The 14,934-nt window shown below is 41.5% G+C and overlaps 1 protein-coding gene across 7 annotated transcripts in view; it reads right to left on the bottom strand.

Annotated features, from left to right (window-relative positions):
* Positions 1-564: 564 nt before the first annotated feature.
* The window catches only part of atp11c (ATPase phospholipid transporting 11C (ATP11C blood group)), a 53,401-nt gene continuing 39,031 nt past the window's right edge, over positions 565-14,934 (bottom strand). For 2 of the 7 annotated variants that reach the window (XM_074673550.1, XM_074673554.1), the window contains exons 13-31: positions 14,501-14,671; positions 13,874-14,085; positions 13,560-13,631; positions 13,385-13,458; positions 12,245-12,348; positions 11,936-12,117; positions 10,365-10,631; positions 10,069-10,246; positions 9,866-9,968; positions 9,632-9,777; positions 9,349-9,408; positions 8,722-8,849; positions 8,295-8,430; positions 8,133-8,198; positions 7,884-7,987; positions 7,627-7,783; positions 5,629-5,737; positions 3,360-3,391; positions 565-3,075 (exon numbers count right to left, since the gene is read on the bottom strand). In XM_074673550.1, coding sequence (XP_074529651.1) covers positions 5,633-5,737; positions 7,627-7,783; positions 7,884-7,987; positions 8,133-8,198; positions 8,295-8,430; positions 8,722-8,849; positions 9,349-9,408; positions 9,632-9,777; positions 9,866-9,968; positions 10,069-10,246; positions 10,365-10,631; positions 11,936-12,117; positions 12,245-12,348; positions 13,385-13,458; positions 13,560-13,631; positions 13,874-14,085; positions 14,501-14,671 — 2,265 coding nt within the window. In that variant the 3' untranslated portion in view covers positions 565-3,075; positions 3,360-3,391; positions 5,629-5,632. Of the gene's footprint in view, positions 3,076-3,359; positions 3,392-5,628; positions 5,738-6,494; positions 6,586-7,626; positions 7,784-7,883; positions 7,988-8,132; positions 8,199-8,294; positions 8,431-8,721; positions 8,850-9,348; positions 9,409-9,631; positions 9,778-9,865; positions 9,969-10,068; positions 10,247-10,364; positions 10,632-11,935; positions 12,118-12,244; positions 12,349-13,384; positions 13,459-13,559; positions 13,632-13,873; positions 14,086-14,500; positions 14,672-14,934 lie in introns of those variants that run through there. The other 5 variants (XM_074673552.1, XM_074673551.1, XM_074673555.1 and 2 more) reach the window with 5 other exon arrangements.

Raw genomic sequence — 14,934 nt, 5'->3', positions numbered from 1 at the left:
TATACATGCACACACAGTGGAGAATAGATCTATTGTAAAAAGAAGATGAAAATGAACCAAAACCTCAGCCAACTAGTTTGGCCCATGCAAAAGCACAGCCTTCAACACACACACACACACACAACAATCACATTCAAACAGAAGAACAAATATGAAAGGGTGTCATTGTGTACATACCGACACACAGAGCTTCTCTCAACTCAACTCCCTGCCCACATCCACTCTGAGTGGATCAGCACTCAGACTGGAGTGCATAAAATCTTGTGTTTGCATGGATGTAAACCTCCTGATTCACAGTGCCTGATGTTTTCATGATGAGAGGCCACACACGGAGCAGAGAGAGAGCAGCAGCACTCCATCCTGATACGCAGCCACTCAGCTGATCCAGCTTAGCCCCTCAGCCATCTCATTACTGCACAGCATCTGCTTAGCGAGGTCAAAACACACGCGCTCTCGGCCGCCCACACATGCTCACATCTTTCACACCAGACAGAAACTGCTGACTTGAGTGTTGCTGGAACAAAACACTGAGAGATGTTGATTTATGTTCAAAACATTCTGCTTTATTACAGAAAATCTTCAGGATTTAGAATATACTAGTTTCAAAGAGGTACATTCAGCTTGGAGGTTTGGAGTGTTGAGGCTGGACACCCAAAGGGCTGGAGGTGGCGAGGTGACCCTGCAGCATGATGCAGGGCTGAAGACCTCCAAAACCCCTCACAGACACCGATAGCGTCCACAACCACCGAGCCTCTCGTGCTTTTTTTGGACATTTTGAGTTTTATTAAGAAAAAGTGGCTGGAAAAAAGGTTGCATTAAAAATACAATCCATACTTTTATACTTTTCATTTAGACAGGCAAAACATTAGATTCCAAGATATATTTTTTTAGCTCTGAAAATAGCATCTTGTTACTTAAAGGTTCTTTATTTGTTAACAAAGCAGGCAGCCCCTCTTAGCCTGGAGTCTCTGGCACAGTGCTGTCTGGAGGCGACATGCTCAGGGTGTAAGAGCAGTCTCCTCACCTGTCATTAAAAAAAGCTGTAACAGATACACTTTTTTAAAAAAATGTTGGGTATTTAAAAGTCTTGTACTGGAGTAACTGTTTGAGTATGGATCAGTGATGCAGGAATTTATAAAAGCAGGAAACATGAATGATAGATAAAAGGTTTTCCTCTTTCAAAAGGAGTAAAGCTGAAACAGAAGTGTTGTCTGGGTAGAGCATGAGGGGGGCTGCCTGTCTTTGCATGTATGACAAAAACTATCAAATGAGATTGGCATGAGCTCACATCAGCTCTGGAGCAACAGATTAACTCAACTGGCACAAACTGGATCACTCTCCACAACAATAAAAAAAAAGATTTATATAATAAAAGAATAACATTTGTGAGTAAAATTACACTTAATAATAAATATGCCAAACAGACGACACAGATTTGTGAAAAAGAAAAAAAGGATCTGAAGGTGTTGAAATCAATGCATGTTTATATGGAATGTATGAAGCTCTACACACAAGAAGATAAAGGAGGGACAAAAGGCCGACCTGTCCACTCTGTTGTAATGTGAATCAGAAAATCTGACCAAAAACAGGAGGGAAACAAAGACTCACAGTGGCGTTAATATGGAGCAGAAGTGGGGCTGATTTTTTTTACAGTCCAACTTCAGCCTGCATGAGACACAAACTAGATAATGGATGATAAACATAAATACCTCATTTGAGCTTTAGTGCATGTGCGCATAAATGTGTGAAATGTGTGTGGTTACTGTGTGTGTGCATTGTTCTCATATATGTGCATGAGTGTGTGTGCGCTCAGGCATATACTGATGTGCCTCAGTGACCATCGACGCGATGAATAAACCAGTTTCCTTAATAGTGCAGTAAATGTCTAAAATCAAACTAAAGGTTCAAGTAATCCTGGTTTTCATGACGCACAGGCATCTCTGGGGTTTCTATCCAGTACACACACGCACACACAGATACACTGACTTGTCACTTTCAGGTCACACTAGTGTGGACAGAATCTGATCGTTTTACGTCTATCTTTTTGGCTTTGAGCAATGCTATCATACATCTCTAAGCTATATACAGTACAGCACATATATTAATTTACTCATCTTAAACAGGCTCTTAAATCATCTCTGAGGTTGGGAGATTTAGGTCACGCTCCGAGCAATGCTTCATTGCCAGGTCATGCTTAACATCTCAAATCTAGCTCTCAATCTCTCTCACACACACACATACACACACTTTTTGGATTGGGTGATTATATGGCCTCTGTTAACCAATTTGACAAAGAAAACAATGATTCAGCATTAGAAGAAAAAAAAAAAGAAAATTGACTAAAAAACAGAGAAACTATTCCTACAACCGTTTTGCTGCTCTGAGCAGAGCTGAAATCCCCTTCAGTAACTTTTACTCTGTGGATGAGTGCATGTTCTCAAACATAACCATTTAAAGAATAACCGTTGAAAAGCACAATAACTGTAAAGTAATACATCAAAGTGTAGCCACTGAGAATGGGATCATTATGTCTGAATAAAACTTTTTAGAAAGCTGTGACTTATCGTCAGAGGAGTGAAGCCTTCTTCTGAGCCGTCTTTCATGCAGGTGAACCATTCTTGGAGTGGAATTTACAACCGCTTGTTAAAACACAGCAGTTGGGTAGAGCTACTGTCAAGGCAGCTGTGTATGCATTCATTTTAAGCGACTATAAAAAAGAGAAGCAAAAGAAAGAAAACCCATGCCTGTCTTCTGAGTAGATATCTTAAAAAATAATGCAGGGCACAGCTCTGCAGGCATGCGTAGGGGGTTGGGAGCTGTTGGGATTGAGCAGAAGAGGACGGAGCTGAGAGACACCTGTCAAAAGACACTTGCTTAACCCCTTTTTTATCCCTTCCCCCCAGTCAGCAAATCTCTCTTTTTCTTCTTATATTTTTCTTTCTTCTCTTTTTCTGATCAGGCAGACAGCTCTGACCTGCACCACAGGACCCTGAAAGCGCCACTGATGTTAGTCCCTGCCGCCTCTCAGTCGCCATCCTTCAGGTGCTTGTAGGATAGTGGTGTGACAGGCGCGATCTGAAAGAGCACAAGTTGACACATTTTACTCCATTGTTTGTTATTTAAGGATGGAACAAGAGGAAACACAAGAACCCATGAAATCACCAAATGAGAATAAGCTTTGATTGGCCACATACCACGACACGACAAAAGAAAAAATTACCAAAACGACACTTTCCCCACCACCAGAGACGAGCAAAAATTAGTAAACAAGGCTCCACGTTTGACCCCTGGTTAACTGTTAATGCTCAGCAGGAACATAGAACAGATACAGATGTTTAGGTTGTCTTGCCGGGGTTTACCTGGACGTTTGCTGGAGGTCGTTCACTGACAGCTATTGGAAGAATAGAAACGAGGGTTAAACAGTGACAGCTGTCATAGGGAAAAAAAGGCTTGTGCTACTGTCAAGCAGCAGATATTGGTGACCCTGGTGAACAGTGATAGTAAGGTGTAACATTCAGACCTGCCTACAGGGGTGGACAAAAAATGAATGAAAACATCCAGAGGACTTTTGTTAAATCATGTGCACAAAGCTGGAGATGCTCTTTTGCATTCTCTATTCCTGTTACTGATCTAGATACACAGGATCTTAACAGGACATCCAGATGCTCGTAACGCTCAGGAGATTCAAACAAACATGAATCAATCATATCATAAAGCTACAGAGAGGAGGTTTTAACTGGTTATGAAAGAATTAAAATTGTTGCGATGGCTCCATGTGACCTTCCAAAGCCATCTGGGTAGGAGTCACTTGGGGGCTCAATAACAAAATAGACTCTTTTTCATATTTTTTTGCTGAGATTTATAGTGACTTCCATGTAAAAGCCTTTAAAAAAAGCAGGAAAATATTTTTTTTTACTCACAAAACAAAACACTTCACATGTGCAAGAGAGAATCATCAAAGAGATTGGTTTCTGTACATGTGGCCCAAATCAACAATCCATAAGTTCCTCCCAGGAGCTCTTAAATTTTTCCTTCCTACTACTTTTCTTAGCATAATTTGATTTTCATTGTTTTTGTTTTGAACCATTTGTTCTATCAATCTTTCAACAAAGAGGTATTAATGAATGGCTGCCGGCCTCAATCAAACCAAGATAACAGCCCGAAACTTATCAAGCCGGTTATTTGTGAACTTCATAACTTCTTGATGAAAAAGTTGAAACTTTCATTTCAACTGTTTATCTTAAAGTTGATTTTTCCCCCAAAGGCTGCACCACCTCCCCTTTCTTTTATCATTTATTTATTTATTTTACAGATACATTGGTTAAAATTCTCTTTAGTTGTCTGAATTATTAGTCTTTTGATATATATCTTTTAATGTATTTTTCAGTTCTCCAACTGTAAATTTATGTTAGCGATCCTCTGAAATGAGGTGATGCATCTCAAGGGATTCACCTTATTAAATAAATTTTGAATCTTTATGTTTTCTTTTATTCATTTAAGGTCCTATAAGCAACCTTTGTGTGTGTTGATTTTGGCATCCCCTTGTGGACAAAACTTATATATGAACTTTTGTTCATATATAAGATGTGTTTTCTGATTTTAAAATCTTGTGATGTTTGCTGTTCAAAGTGAAATCATTACTTGCTGTGAATATTAGCCACAAAAAATGAAAAGGCTTATTTTCTCAGCATTCTGTAAATTGTCTTTTTTATGCTTTCCCCTTTAAATAGTTAAGATCTTTAAGATTTTAAAATAGCAAATGTCTGTTTGCTTTTATGAGAACCTAAAGTTGTATCATTTTATCTGTTTTGAAACCTCTTAAAAACTCTCCTCAGGAGCTTTAGGTAGTATTAAACTCTTTCCAATTTTCAGTGCACCAAAGATTCTAAAATATTACAAGATTCTTTTATTCATTTTGTCTTCAACCCCTGTACACAATGTAGCATTCAGTCTGAGGTTAAGGCAACATCACATCATGCAGTGAGCAACAATTCAGCACTTAGGAATGCATCCATTATTTGCCGAGAAAGAAAGCGGACAGTGACCACCGACACTGGTTTTGAGACGTGCACACAGAATGAAGCCACCGTGGTCAAACCACGGGTCAAAAACAGCACATGAATACCAGACCGGGAATCACAGAACACCTCTGCTGTGCACACAGACAGATAAGATATCACCACCTTTACTCACAAAATCCAATATTTAAGATATTTATGTATTGATTTCAAAAAAAGAAAAAAAAACACACACAAAGGGTTTTGAAAGCACATGCAGGAGGTTAAATAAGCTGGGCTTCCAAAGGGAGGCTGAAAGGAGCATGGCTGAACACACAAACAGACAAATTAATGATTTACAACATTAGGCCCCAGGATGCATTCACTTGTCAAATAAGAGCACCGTTTGACCACTTTAGCTTAAAGTGTTGACTCAGAAATTAAAATGTGCATCTCTTCAGCCAGCCAATATCAGCAGTACAAGAAAAAAACACTGGGTCTTTTTGACGGCAGCCCGAATGCCTTAACACTCATGTTTCTTTGGTTTAAACTGAGTTAGGGGCCAGAATGTTTGGTTGGCTGGGGGGAGCGAGCCTTTGATTGGCTTAATGGCCTGAAGGTGGGCTGGTACCTGTTTAAATGACAGTATTGGACTCATCTGAAAAGGTTCTCATGAGTAGAGGCCTGGCTGAAGACCGGGGAGACTGGGGGCTCCCGGGGCTCGACTGAACCGGCTTCTTCTAGAAGGGTGAGGCAAGAGACACCAATGACATCACTACGCTGACAGACAGACACACACACACACACTGTCCCCCTCTCTTTCACTCCTTCATGTTCTCCTCCCTGCATACAGACATACACATACACAAAGGAAACAGACATATAGACACACAAAGACTTGAAAACTGGACAAGTGGACAATGAAGATACGTCCAGGTAACTTTTCAGACAGCTTCTCCTTGCAGACTGTCCTCCTGGTTTTCACCTCTAATAGAGTTTTTATACAGCATATGTGATAAAACGCACACACAGACAAAAATGCAGATGCCCGCAGGGTTTGTGGTGAGGAACCAGTTTAAGGTTGTTGACTTGAGCCTCATGCAGGTAAGTTTGGGTGCTGTGTCGTGCTGCATTCACATGCGAAGGCAGCAGGCATTGGAGCAGCACAGGCGGCCAGGACAAACAGACTGATACAACTGGATGGACAAGGGTGAAAAACTGACAACACTTTTGAGAAAAGACACCCCGTCCTACTCCACACTGCAGGCTGATTTGAGAACATCCTCCCAAATAAATAAATGCATCTGAAGGGATAGTTTTCCTGATGGAATAATCCAACCATTTGAGGACTTCTAGATGCCCCAGAGCGCCACCCCGGACTACGTTAGAGGGGAAAGAGGAGGTCTAACAGTGGGAGAGGAAGGACACAGATGGGAAAACAAGCACGACTGGCAGACAGGCGCTTAAGACTAAGAGCTGACAGAAAGAAAAAGAGACCTCAGTCGCTCCACGAGAAGCTGTGAGTGCTAGCAGTCTGCGACAACATGAAGATAGTAGATGTCCCCGAGGAAGGAAGGCGATGTTGCATCTTTAGGAAGCCAGGTTCAGCGAGGAAGAGAAAGGAAATAAGAAGGTGAGACAGAGCAAGGAGTAAGATCCAAAGAGCAGAAGCGAGAGCACCAGTTAGGAAAACCTGAGTTGGAAAGGTGAAATGAGTGGTAATCATTTTGAAGGGGTTAAGGTAAAAAAAATCAAACCTAATTGTTACACAAAACCACTCAGAAATGTTAAATATCAAGTTCATATTGTTTCATGTGAATTCTCTGAAATATGTGAAAAACTTTTGGTCTAATTTCTTTTTCTCTCACAATTAAACAAGACTCGACACAATTTAACAAGAAGCGAGGAACACGCCCAGAAGCACAGCGCCTTCATACAGACATTTCCAGCTGCTTGGAAAACACATCAGCCACATGGAGAGCTAATGACAAAATGTATCTGGAAAAGTTGTCTTCTGGAGGAAGATCAAAATATCCTTCTAAAGAGCCAACCCAAAAAACATACTGTAAAGAAGCCCCAGTGTCCCTCTTTGTAAATTTCATTGCATCTTGGCTTCTGTTAAACAAAACGTGTGAGAAAAGAAACAAATGATCCTGAACTCAGGGGACTAAGAATAATTCAACTCCTGTGAATGTGATCAAGGGCAACTTTTGACTGATAAAAACAAAAAACATGTCCAAGACATGTGTTTACAGATCAATATATTATCCCCCTGACTCGCAGTCTGACGACAGGTAAGGAGCTGTGAGTGAAGGCAAAGAGTCAACTAAAACAGAAATCCACTCATGTCAGAGGATTTAACAGATCCCAAAAACACTGCAGCTCCTCTCTCCACTTTTTGTATCACTCATACAAGCCCGGGCTCCATTACCCACAGCGGTACCTTTGAGAAAATAAGTGGTTAATCTGTCAAACAATTATGTAAGACATAACTGCTGGAAATCTGGGACGCAGAAAAGAGGCAAAGGAGAGCAAAAAGAAAATAGAGAGAAGGATGGACAGAGAGAGGTAGAGTGCAAATTTGTGTTTTAGGTCAAGTAAGTGTGTATGCGTGTGTTTCAGCTCTTACCTGTCGAGCATGGGGCCCTCGGGGCTTGCGGAACACCACAAGCAGAATCTCTGGCAGTAGGCTGAGCAGGATGAGCAAGATGATGACCAGCCATGCTGACACTGAGCTCAGCATGTTGGCAAACACAAAGTACAAACGCTGCTGCCTCAGGAAAGGCCTGCAAGAGAGGAACACTGGTTTCAACTGACTGCAGGAACAACGTGGGGATAATAGATATAAACAGGTCAGAGATTTCTTCAGATTTTTATTTTTCTTACCATATTATCCCTCCCCAAAAGAAGCTGAAGAACACATAGAAAGCCAAGGAGCCCCAGATCACAAAGTGATTAATCCACGTCCAGTGTCGTGTGTCCAGAGCAAGCTGCAGAAGAAGAATCAGTAAATACACTTCTTAAATATCATGCACAATTTTCATTGTGTTCAAAATGTATGTATACAGATTAAATATAATTTTTTCCACAATGAATCCCTTTATGAGATAAATAAAGAGCAAAGTAATGATTTACCTTTAGTGTGACAGTGAAAACGAGGACGGTGAAGACAATTGTTCCGTACGACCAGTTGCCAAAAACCTAGGTTGAAAGAAAACAAACGAGAAAATGTTCTCAGTAGAAAATTAATCAAGTGATACAACATTGTTCTTATAAAGATAGTTTTTGGCATCATACCTGGCCGTTGTCTTGCAATGCTGGGTTACTGAACAGAAATCGGACACCAAAGAAAAACAGCAAGCCATGGAAGACTCCAAGTAAAGTCCAGTAGAGAAATGGTCCCCATCGCAACATGGCATTCTTGGCAATCTCTCTGGAGTAAGATGCAGATTAAGTAAGTGAGTGAAGTAAAGATGGAGAGAACAATGTCATTGGTTTAAGTATCTCTCATACAGTCTCAAATATCAAAAAAATGAGACATAAAATGTTTGAGTGAAGATTAAAAACAGCTCTTCCTGGCTAAAAATACAGAAAACTCAAGTTTTTCATCAATAATGTCACAAATTAATAGTTAAGCCACCTCACCTAGAAAAAAATGACAAACTGAGTTTGGCAGACGTGTATGTAAAACATTAAACATATTCGAGCGAGTTCCCAGGTTTACCTGTAGAGGGTAGCATTGTCCAGCAGAACCTCAATGCACATGTGCTGCTCAAACAGGCTGTAGGCCAGGATGGGCATAGATGTGAAGCAGATGTTGTACATCGTCAGATAGGCCGCGTCATACAGAGGCTGGGGAGGATGGGAGCAGGAGGAGGGGAGGACAGGTAAGGCAGAGGGGGAGGGGTGGGGAAGGACGGATTGGGGAACTAGGGGTTAATGTCATGGAGAGGACAAAACTCACACACACCATCATACTTTCACGAAATGGCTGAAAGCAAGCTAATTTTATCTCCTACCTACATAAAATCAAACACTGTCGGGAGCAATGCAGCATGACGACTATAATGACTGGTATGAGACCACCTACAGCAAACTACATCAGTCATAATTACATACAACAACATCCAATGAAGAAAATGATAGCTTTCTCTAACAGCGCTATGCAATTAAGGTCAAAACAAAACCATAACAATCAGAGGTCAAACATCCCAAGGGCAGTGAGGTAAGGGGCAATCTGAGGGAAAGACTCTGGCATTCAGGACCATAAAGAGGTGTGGATTCAAAAGAAACTGCCTCCTTTCAAATTCAGAACATGTTTGAACCTCAAAGGGCCTCGGCTCATACTCACTTGCTGGGAATAGCCACAGAAGAACTGGTACAAAAACTGAGGTAAGATGAAGCAAAGGTTCTGCGGGCAAACAGAGAAAGAATCAGGCTCACAGTGATGGCTCCTAAGTGCTGAATAATTCAACACACATCCTGAGCTACACCTACACAATATTTTTAAGCTGTCAGTGGGATTTATTCTGCCAGATCAAGTTAGTGTGTTGGCTGGTTTAGAAAACACAACACAATAATGAGCTTCAATGTGACAATAACGTTGTCAGTGTGACAGAAATGTGATTTCTTACCTTGTAGAAGAAATACTGCACCAGGTGTGCAATGCGAACATAGTAGAGGTGCCCATGAGCCAACAAAAGTTTTTTGAGGTGCTTGAGTTTGGGGATGGCATAATCACTGTTCCTCACTGCCTGCCGCCCCTCTTTACCCTTAATACCTGAAGACACCAAAAAAAAAATGTCACAAAGTCTTCTATATCTGATAAAGACTCACAGAATCTTTAGCTTTAACAAAAGACTTCTTACCGATACCAACATGAGCTTCCAAAATCATGCTGACATCATTGGCACCATCGCCAATAGAAAGGGTGATCGGGCAGCCTTTGGAGTTCTTCACCATTTTAACGATCTGAAGTGAACAACACAGAGGCAACAATTTGCCATCAGAAACAATATTTTAATTCTTTAAAGAACAAATATGTTTTCAAAATGAAACTGAATGTTCTGACCTGTGCCTTTTGTAGAGGAGCCATGCGGCAGCAAAGCACAGCTGAGCAGTTTTGACAGATCTGCAGGAAAAGATTCTTGTAGCGACTTGCGCTGGATTCAGAAGAAGAGTTGAGGACCATTGACAGAGTGGCACCATCTATGATAAAACCATAGTCCTGGTTTGCTGAAGACCAGCTCCTACGAAACAGAAGAACAACAGGGGAATTCTCTCAATCACCCATACAATTCATAGCTCAGTTGGTTAAATTATTAAACTCAGTCCAGAAGTTGAGATCCCGCAAGTCAAAGCACTGACCTGGTGACGCCTGCCTTGACTGGTGGTGCATCCTGCACAGCTTTCTTGTGGTATTCGAGCAAGAGCTCATGCAGTCTTTCCTCCCGCCTCCTCCCTCCATCCTCCAGAGTGCGGACTGTCAGCTCCAACAGCTCTGTACTTCTCTGGAACAACCGACAGGCATAACAGGTGGACTTTGCCGTCTCCATCTTGTCCCCTGTCAGGACCCAAACATTGATCCCTGCCCCCTGCAGAGCCTCCATGGTCTCTGCTGCTTCTTCTTGAAGGCTGGAGAGAAAGAACAGAAATATAAGACGAGAAAGATGCAATAACTAACTGAAGAATGTTTTACTTACAAAGAGAAGGAAAACAAGATGTCACTTGGTGGGGTTTTAATTTAGCAGGAGTGAATTTCTGATACACTGTTTAAGTCATAGGCAGGAAAGAAAACGGCTGTATTAAACTGTGAGACTATGTTTAAATTTACTTTAAGATGTTTTTATTTCCTTCAGAAGGTGTCAGGAGAGGTTTTAGGTTGTGATTAATATGAACACATCAACATCAACATTAACTTTACTCTTCCTCTCTTTCAACTTACATTTGTATTCAAAAATGTTAGTTAAAGATAGTTTGAAAAACCAACTTCTTCTAAACATATTTTCATGTTACAATCATTTTACGGCAAATTAATGCTGGTTTTAATTTTAGCAGTAAATATAAATCAATAAATCAATACCCAAATGAAAGTTTTTAAACCTTGGACTCCTGAATAGTACTTAATGTCAACCACTAGATGGCAGTCTATAGCCGCACAAAAACTGGCAGCTAGTGGAAGTAGAGATCTCTAGCTGTCCCCACAAACCAAAAGTAATAAATTCAGCATCATACTAACGAAAAGCTGGCCCGGGAATCTGACCATATGTTGCAAATAAAGATGCGATTGTGAAACTGCTTTTCCAAAGAATAGAAAGTCTGAATCAGAAATTTGAGACATGTTTGTTGCTTGGTACGCCCCAGCCTAAGGCAGCAGTGTGAGGGGAAAACAACAACCCACAAAATGGACCAGAGTTCTTCAGCGATCAAGTGCCCACAGTGGGCTTCATTATAAAAGGAAAATTAAACAAACTATTCAAAAATGGTTAACCAAGGCTTAACAAACGAAACACAACACAAGCAAAAAATCCTCAAAATGAGGTCAGAACCAGTAGGTCATAAACTTGATGCCTCAACTCCACAGGCAGCATCTGGGTTTTTAAACACCAGGTCTTCCAAAGTGCCAATCTGGTTTCACCTGTGCAGAGCTATAAACTTCAAACAGACAGGAAACATACTGCATGTAAGTCAAGCTAACATAATGTGATGTAACATGATAGCTACAGACACTTCTGCCCACCCTTATCTAGTTCAGGTTTAATCTTAGTCCATGATGCAAGAGGGATTTCCCCCCAGAACTCTTGGCAGAGATCTACAATGAGCAGAGTAGGGGACGAGGAACAGACGAATGCAGTGACAGGATGCAAACCACTGGACAACTCAAAACATGAGCAGGCTCATCCATGAAAGCTTTATCCTTGTATTATGCGAGTACCCACCGATCTTCTACAGCAGTCGCTCCTATGAGACTCATGCCAGTCTCCACTTGGTTGTAAACAGCCATGAGCTTCTCCTCTCTGTCCTGCAGAGCCAGCCTGGCTTCCCTCAGTCCTGCATCCGCCTGGGCGTACTCCTCTGCACTGAGATATTTGTAGGCCACGCATAAAGTCCTGTAGCCCTCCTGAGAAGAAAAAAGTATCACAAAATAGGAACACAGTGGGTTCATCATCACTGTTATATCATTTCAAACTAAGACAATCGCATTTAAGAATTCTGTATATCATAAACTACTTAATTATGTCACCCACTGTTGCATTGCGCTCCACATTCATGCGTATTCTTTCCACCTCCTCTTGTTTGACACGGGGGAAGATGGAAGAGTCTGCCCCTTTACAGAAGAGCAGTGTATCACCTGGATACAGACACATTAACAAAGCATGATGAATGCCAACTAGGGATGGAATGGTTTATGAAAGAAATCAGGAACTTGGATCGGAGCGCATGTGCTTCGTTTGATTCGTGTTTTTCCTTTTTCTTTATTTTCCTACTTAGTTTGGAGCAAGTATGTTGCTCCCATCATACACAACGCAAGGTGGAAGAGTACAGCAGAGCAGTTGTGGGGAGGTGTCTGTGTTGTTTAGATGACGAGCAGAGAAGACAGAGTTAAAGGGTGTACCTGTGGCGTTGAGTTGTTCTGCTGTCAGGGAGCACTTTGGATTCAGACAGCGGTAAGAAAGTGGTGGATAAAACCGCAACTGAGTGTTGCCAACTTAGAGGCTTTGATGCTATATTTAATGACTTTTCAGACACTCTGGCGAGTTCTTTATGGGCGACAACTCTTGCAACTTTCTGGAGTTTGGAGAATCTGTGTCAAAGCATGTTTTGATCTCCTTAATGGGCAGCCTGTGCTATCGTGAGCCCCTCCCCTATCCAAACAGACAGTCCTCCTCACTCACAGCAGATGAAATCACGTAAGTGTGTGTCTCATTATGGTCACTGCCAGTCCCCAGTCCGGATAAAGGAGAAGGGTTGATATTTTGAAATAAGAATCTAAAGACTAAAGTTAGTTCGTAGTTCTAAATATATTTATGTTTTTACCTGCTTTCTTCCTCTCCTACGTTATTTCTCTCTCTTACAGAGTTCATGACAATTACATGCAAATTGAATATTATGCAAATTAGACAACAACATCATTTAGTGGCTTTACAGACTTCTGAGACAGTCAATAGAATTTTCCTTCCTTCCAATCCAATCCAACTGATTAAGTATAATCTGTTAATAGTGGTTTATTGAAGTGTATGGTAATCTTGGGTGTTAAAAACAACAATGTACATGGAACCGAAAACAGTCACAAGAACTGAACAGTGTTTTTTGTGAACCGTTCCACCCCGAGTGCCAACAGTGAATCACAATCAATGCTATAAACCTGACAGGAAATGCAAGCTCACCTGATTTTGACCTGACTATTACACTCATTCGCCTTCTCACAGGGTCAAAGTTGAGCACATGAAGAAGTTCATACCTATGAACAAGAAAAAATACAAGTTGATGAAATAAAATAAAAGATTCAGTAAAAACATCTTCATGAATAATAAATCAGTATTGATGAAATGACTGGCTTACATTTCGACGGCATTGTTCCTGTTGAGGATTTTCATGGTTTTACTCTCAAGGCCCAGAAATCTAAAGCCATACCTACAGATGGAGACATATGATGTAACTTTAATGTAATCTGTTGCTCTGAATCATGTGCAATGACGACTAAAGCTATCATCATCATCATCGTCATGACTGCAGATGAGCAACCCATGCACTAACAGGCTAAAGGAAGAAACCTTGAATGTAAAACCTTCAGAGTTAATTCATATTCAAAAACAGTCATGATCTTTTACTGCCATGCCAGCTGATTTCACACAGTGACTGTATCCATCTCTTACCTCATGGCACCCTTGACAAGAGCAACTTCATCCGGTGAGGAGGCTATAAAGCCCCTCTGCTCCTGTGGTGGATGGAGCACTTCTCCATCCACCCCTAAGCCATCCACCTGGTCTATCAGTCCATCCGCCTGGTCTTGACCCCGCTCTGTGGACTCCTTCACCTGGACCGTGTGGCACAGACACAGGGCCCGCAGAAACAGCTCCTCCCTCTCCTGGTGATGCAACATGAACACAGCTTAATGCAGTAAAATGAGACGCAGGGAGTGTTGTTCAAAAACAATAAATCATTGACTGTAATTTACTCTGCACTCATTAATAGTTGATTTACAGCTTAAGAAAGAGCCATATACAGAAGCTGAAGTTCTGATAGAGACAAGAATTTACAACCGTTTAACTTCTTATCAACATGTGTTTTGAAGTGCAACAGCCTGTAAAGTGTCAGGTGCTCATGTTAAGAGCACACAGTCTATTTCCTCCCCCTCCATGCTGAGTGCTTGTGTTGACATTTCAAGGAGGACGTATGTGGGTGACCTGTGAAGGGTCTTTCTGAGCAGCGAGCTATGTAATGGCCATATGCTGCTGCTCGTGCCATTGTAACAACAGATGGAGGGACGCCACAACACCCACCCTGCCGGCTTTCTGCTGCAGTTTGCTCACAGGTCCATCTGTGACACAGAACCCGTCCAGCTCTGAGCCCGCGTCCCTGTACTTGTACTGAAAACCATCGATGCAGCACTCGATGAACTCCATGTTGTTCTGGGTGAGGGTGCCCGTCTTGTCTGTGAAGACATACTCCACCTGCAGGCAAAGTGATAAATGTACAATTCAGACCCATAAAAAAATTCAGCCTGCCCGTTTAACAGGTTCCAACAATAAGATGAGGCAGTTACTCCCAGGAAGAATTACACTGCATTAATCTGTTTAACGAAGCATCAGCTATAATTGAAGTCATCATCTGGCAAACCAAGTGTGACTGATCTATGGCAGTGCTGTTTGAGTCAGAAGTGCGATAAGGCAGGTGAAGTCAGGACAACACAGGCAAGCTGGTGCTATAATAAGCA

This window comes from Halichoeres trimaculatus, unplaced genomic scaffold, assembly GCF_033239565.1.
Source record: "Halichoeres trimaculatus isolate MK-OKI-2021-1 unplaced genomic scaffold, fHalTri1.1 fHalTri1_scaffold_7, whole genome shotgun sequence".
Taxonomy (NCBI): domain Eukaryota; kingdom Metazoa; phylum Chordata; class Actinopteri; order Labriformes; family Labridae; genus Halichoeres; species Halichoeres trimaculatus.
Note: the sequence above shows the minus strand (reverse complement) of the source record. Positions and strands in the feature narration are given on the sequence as shown.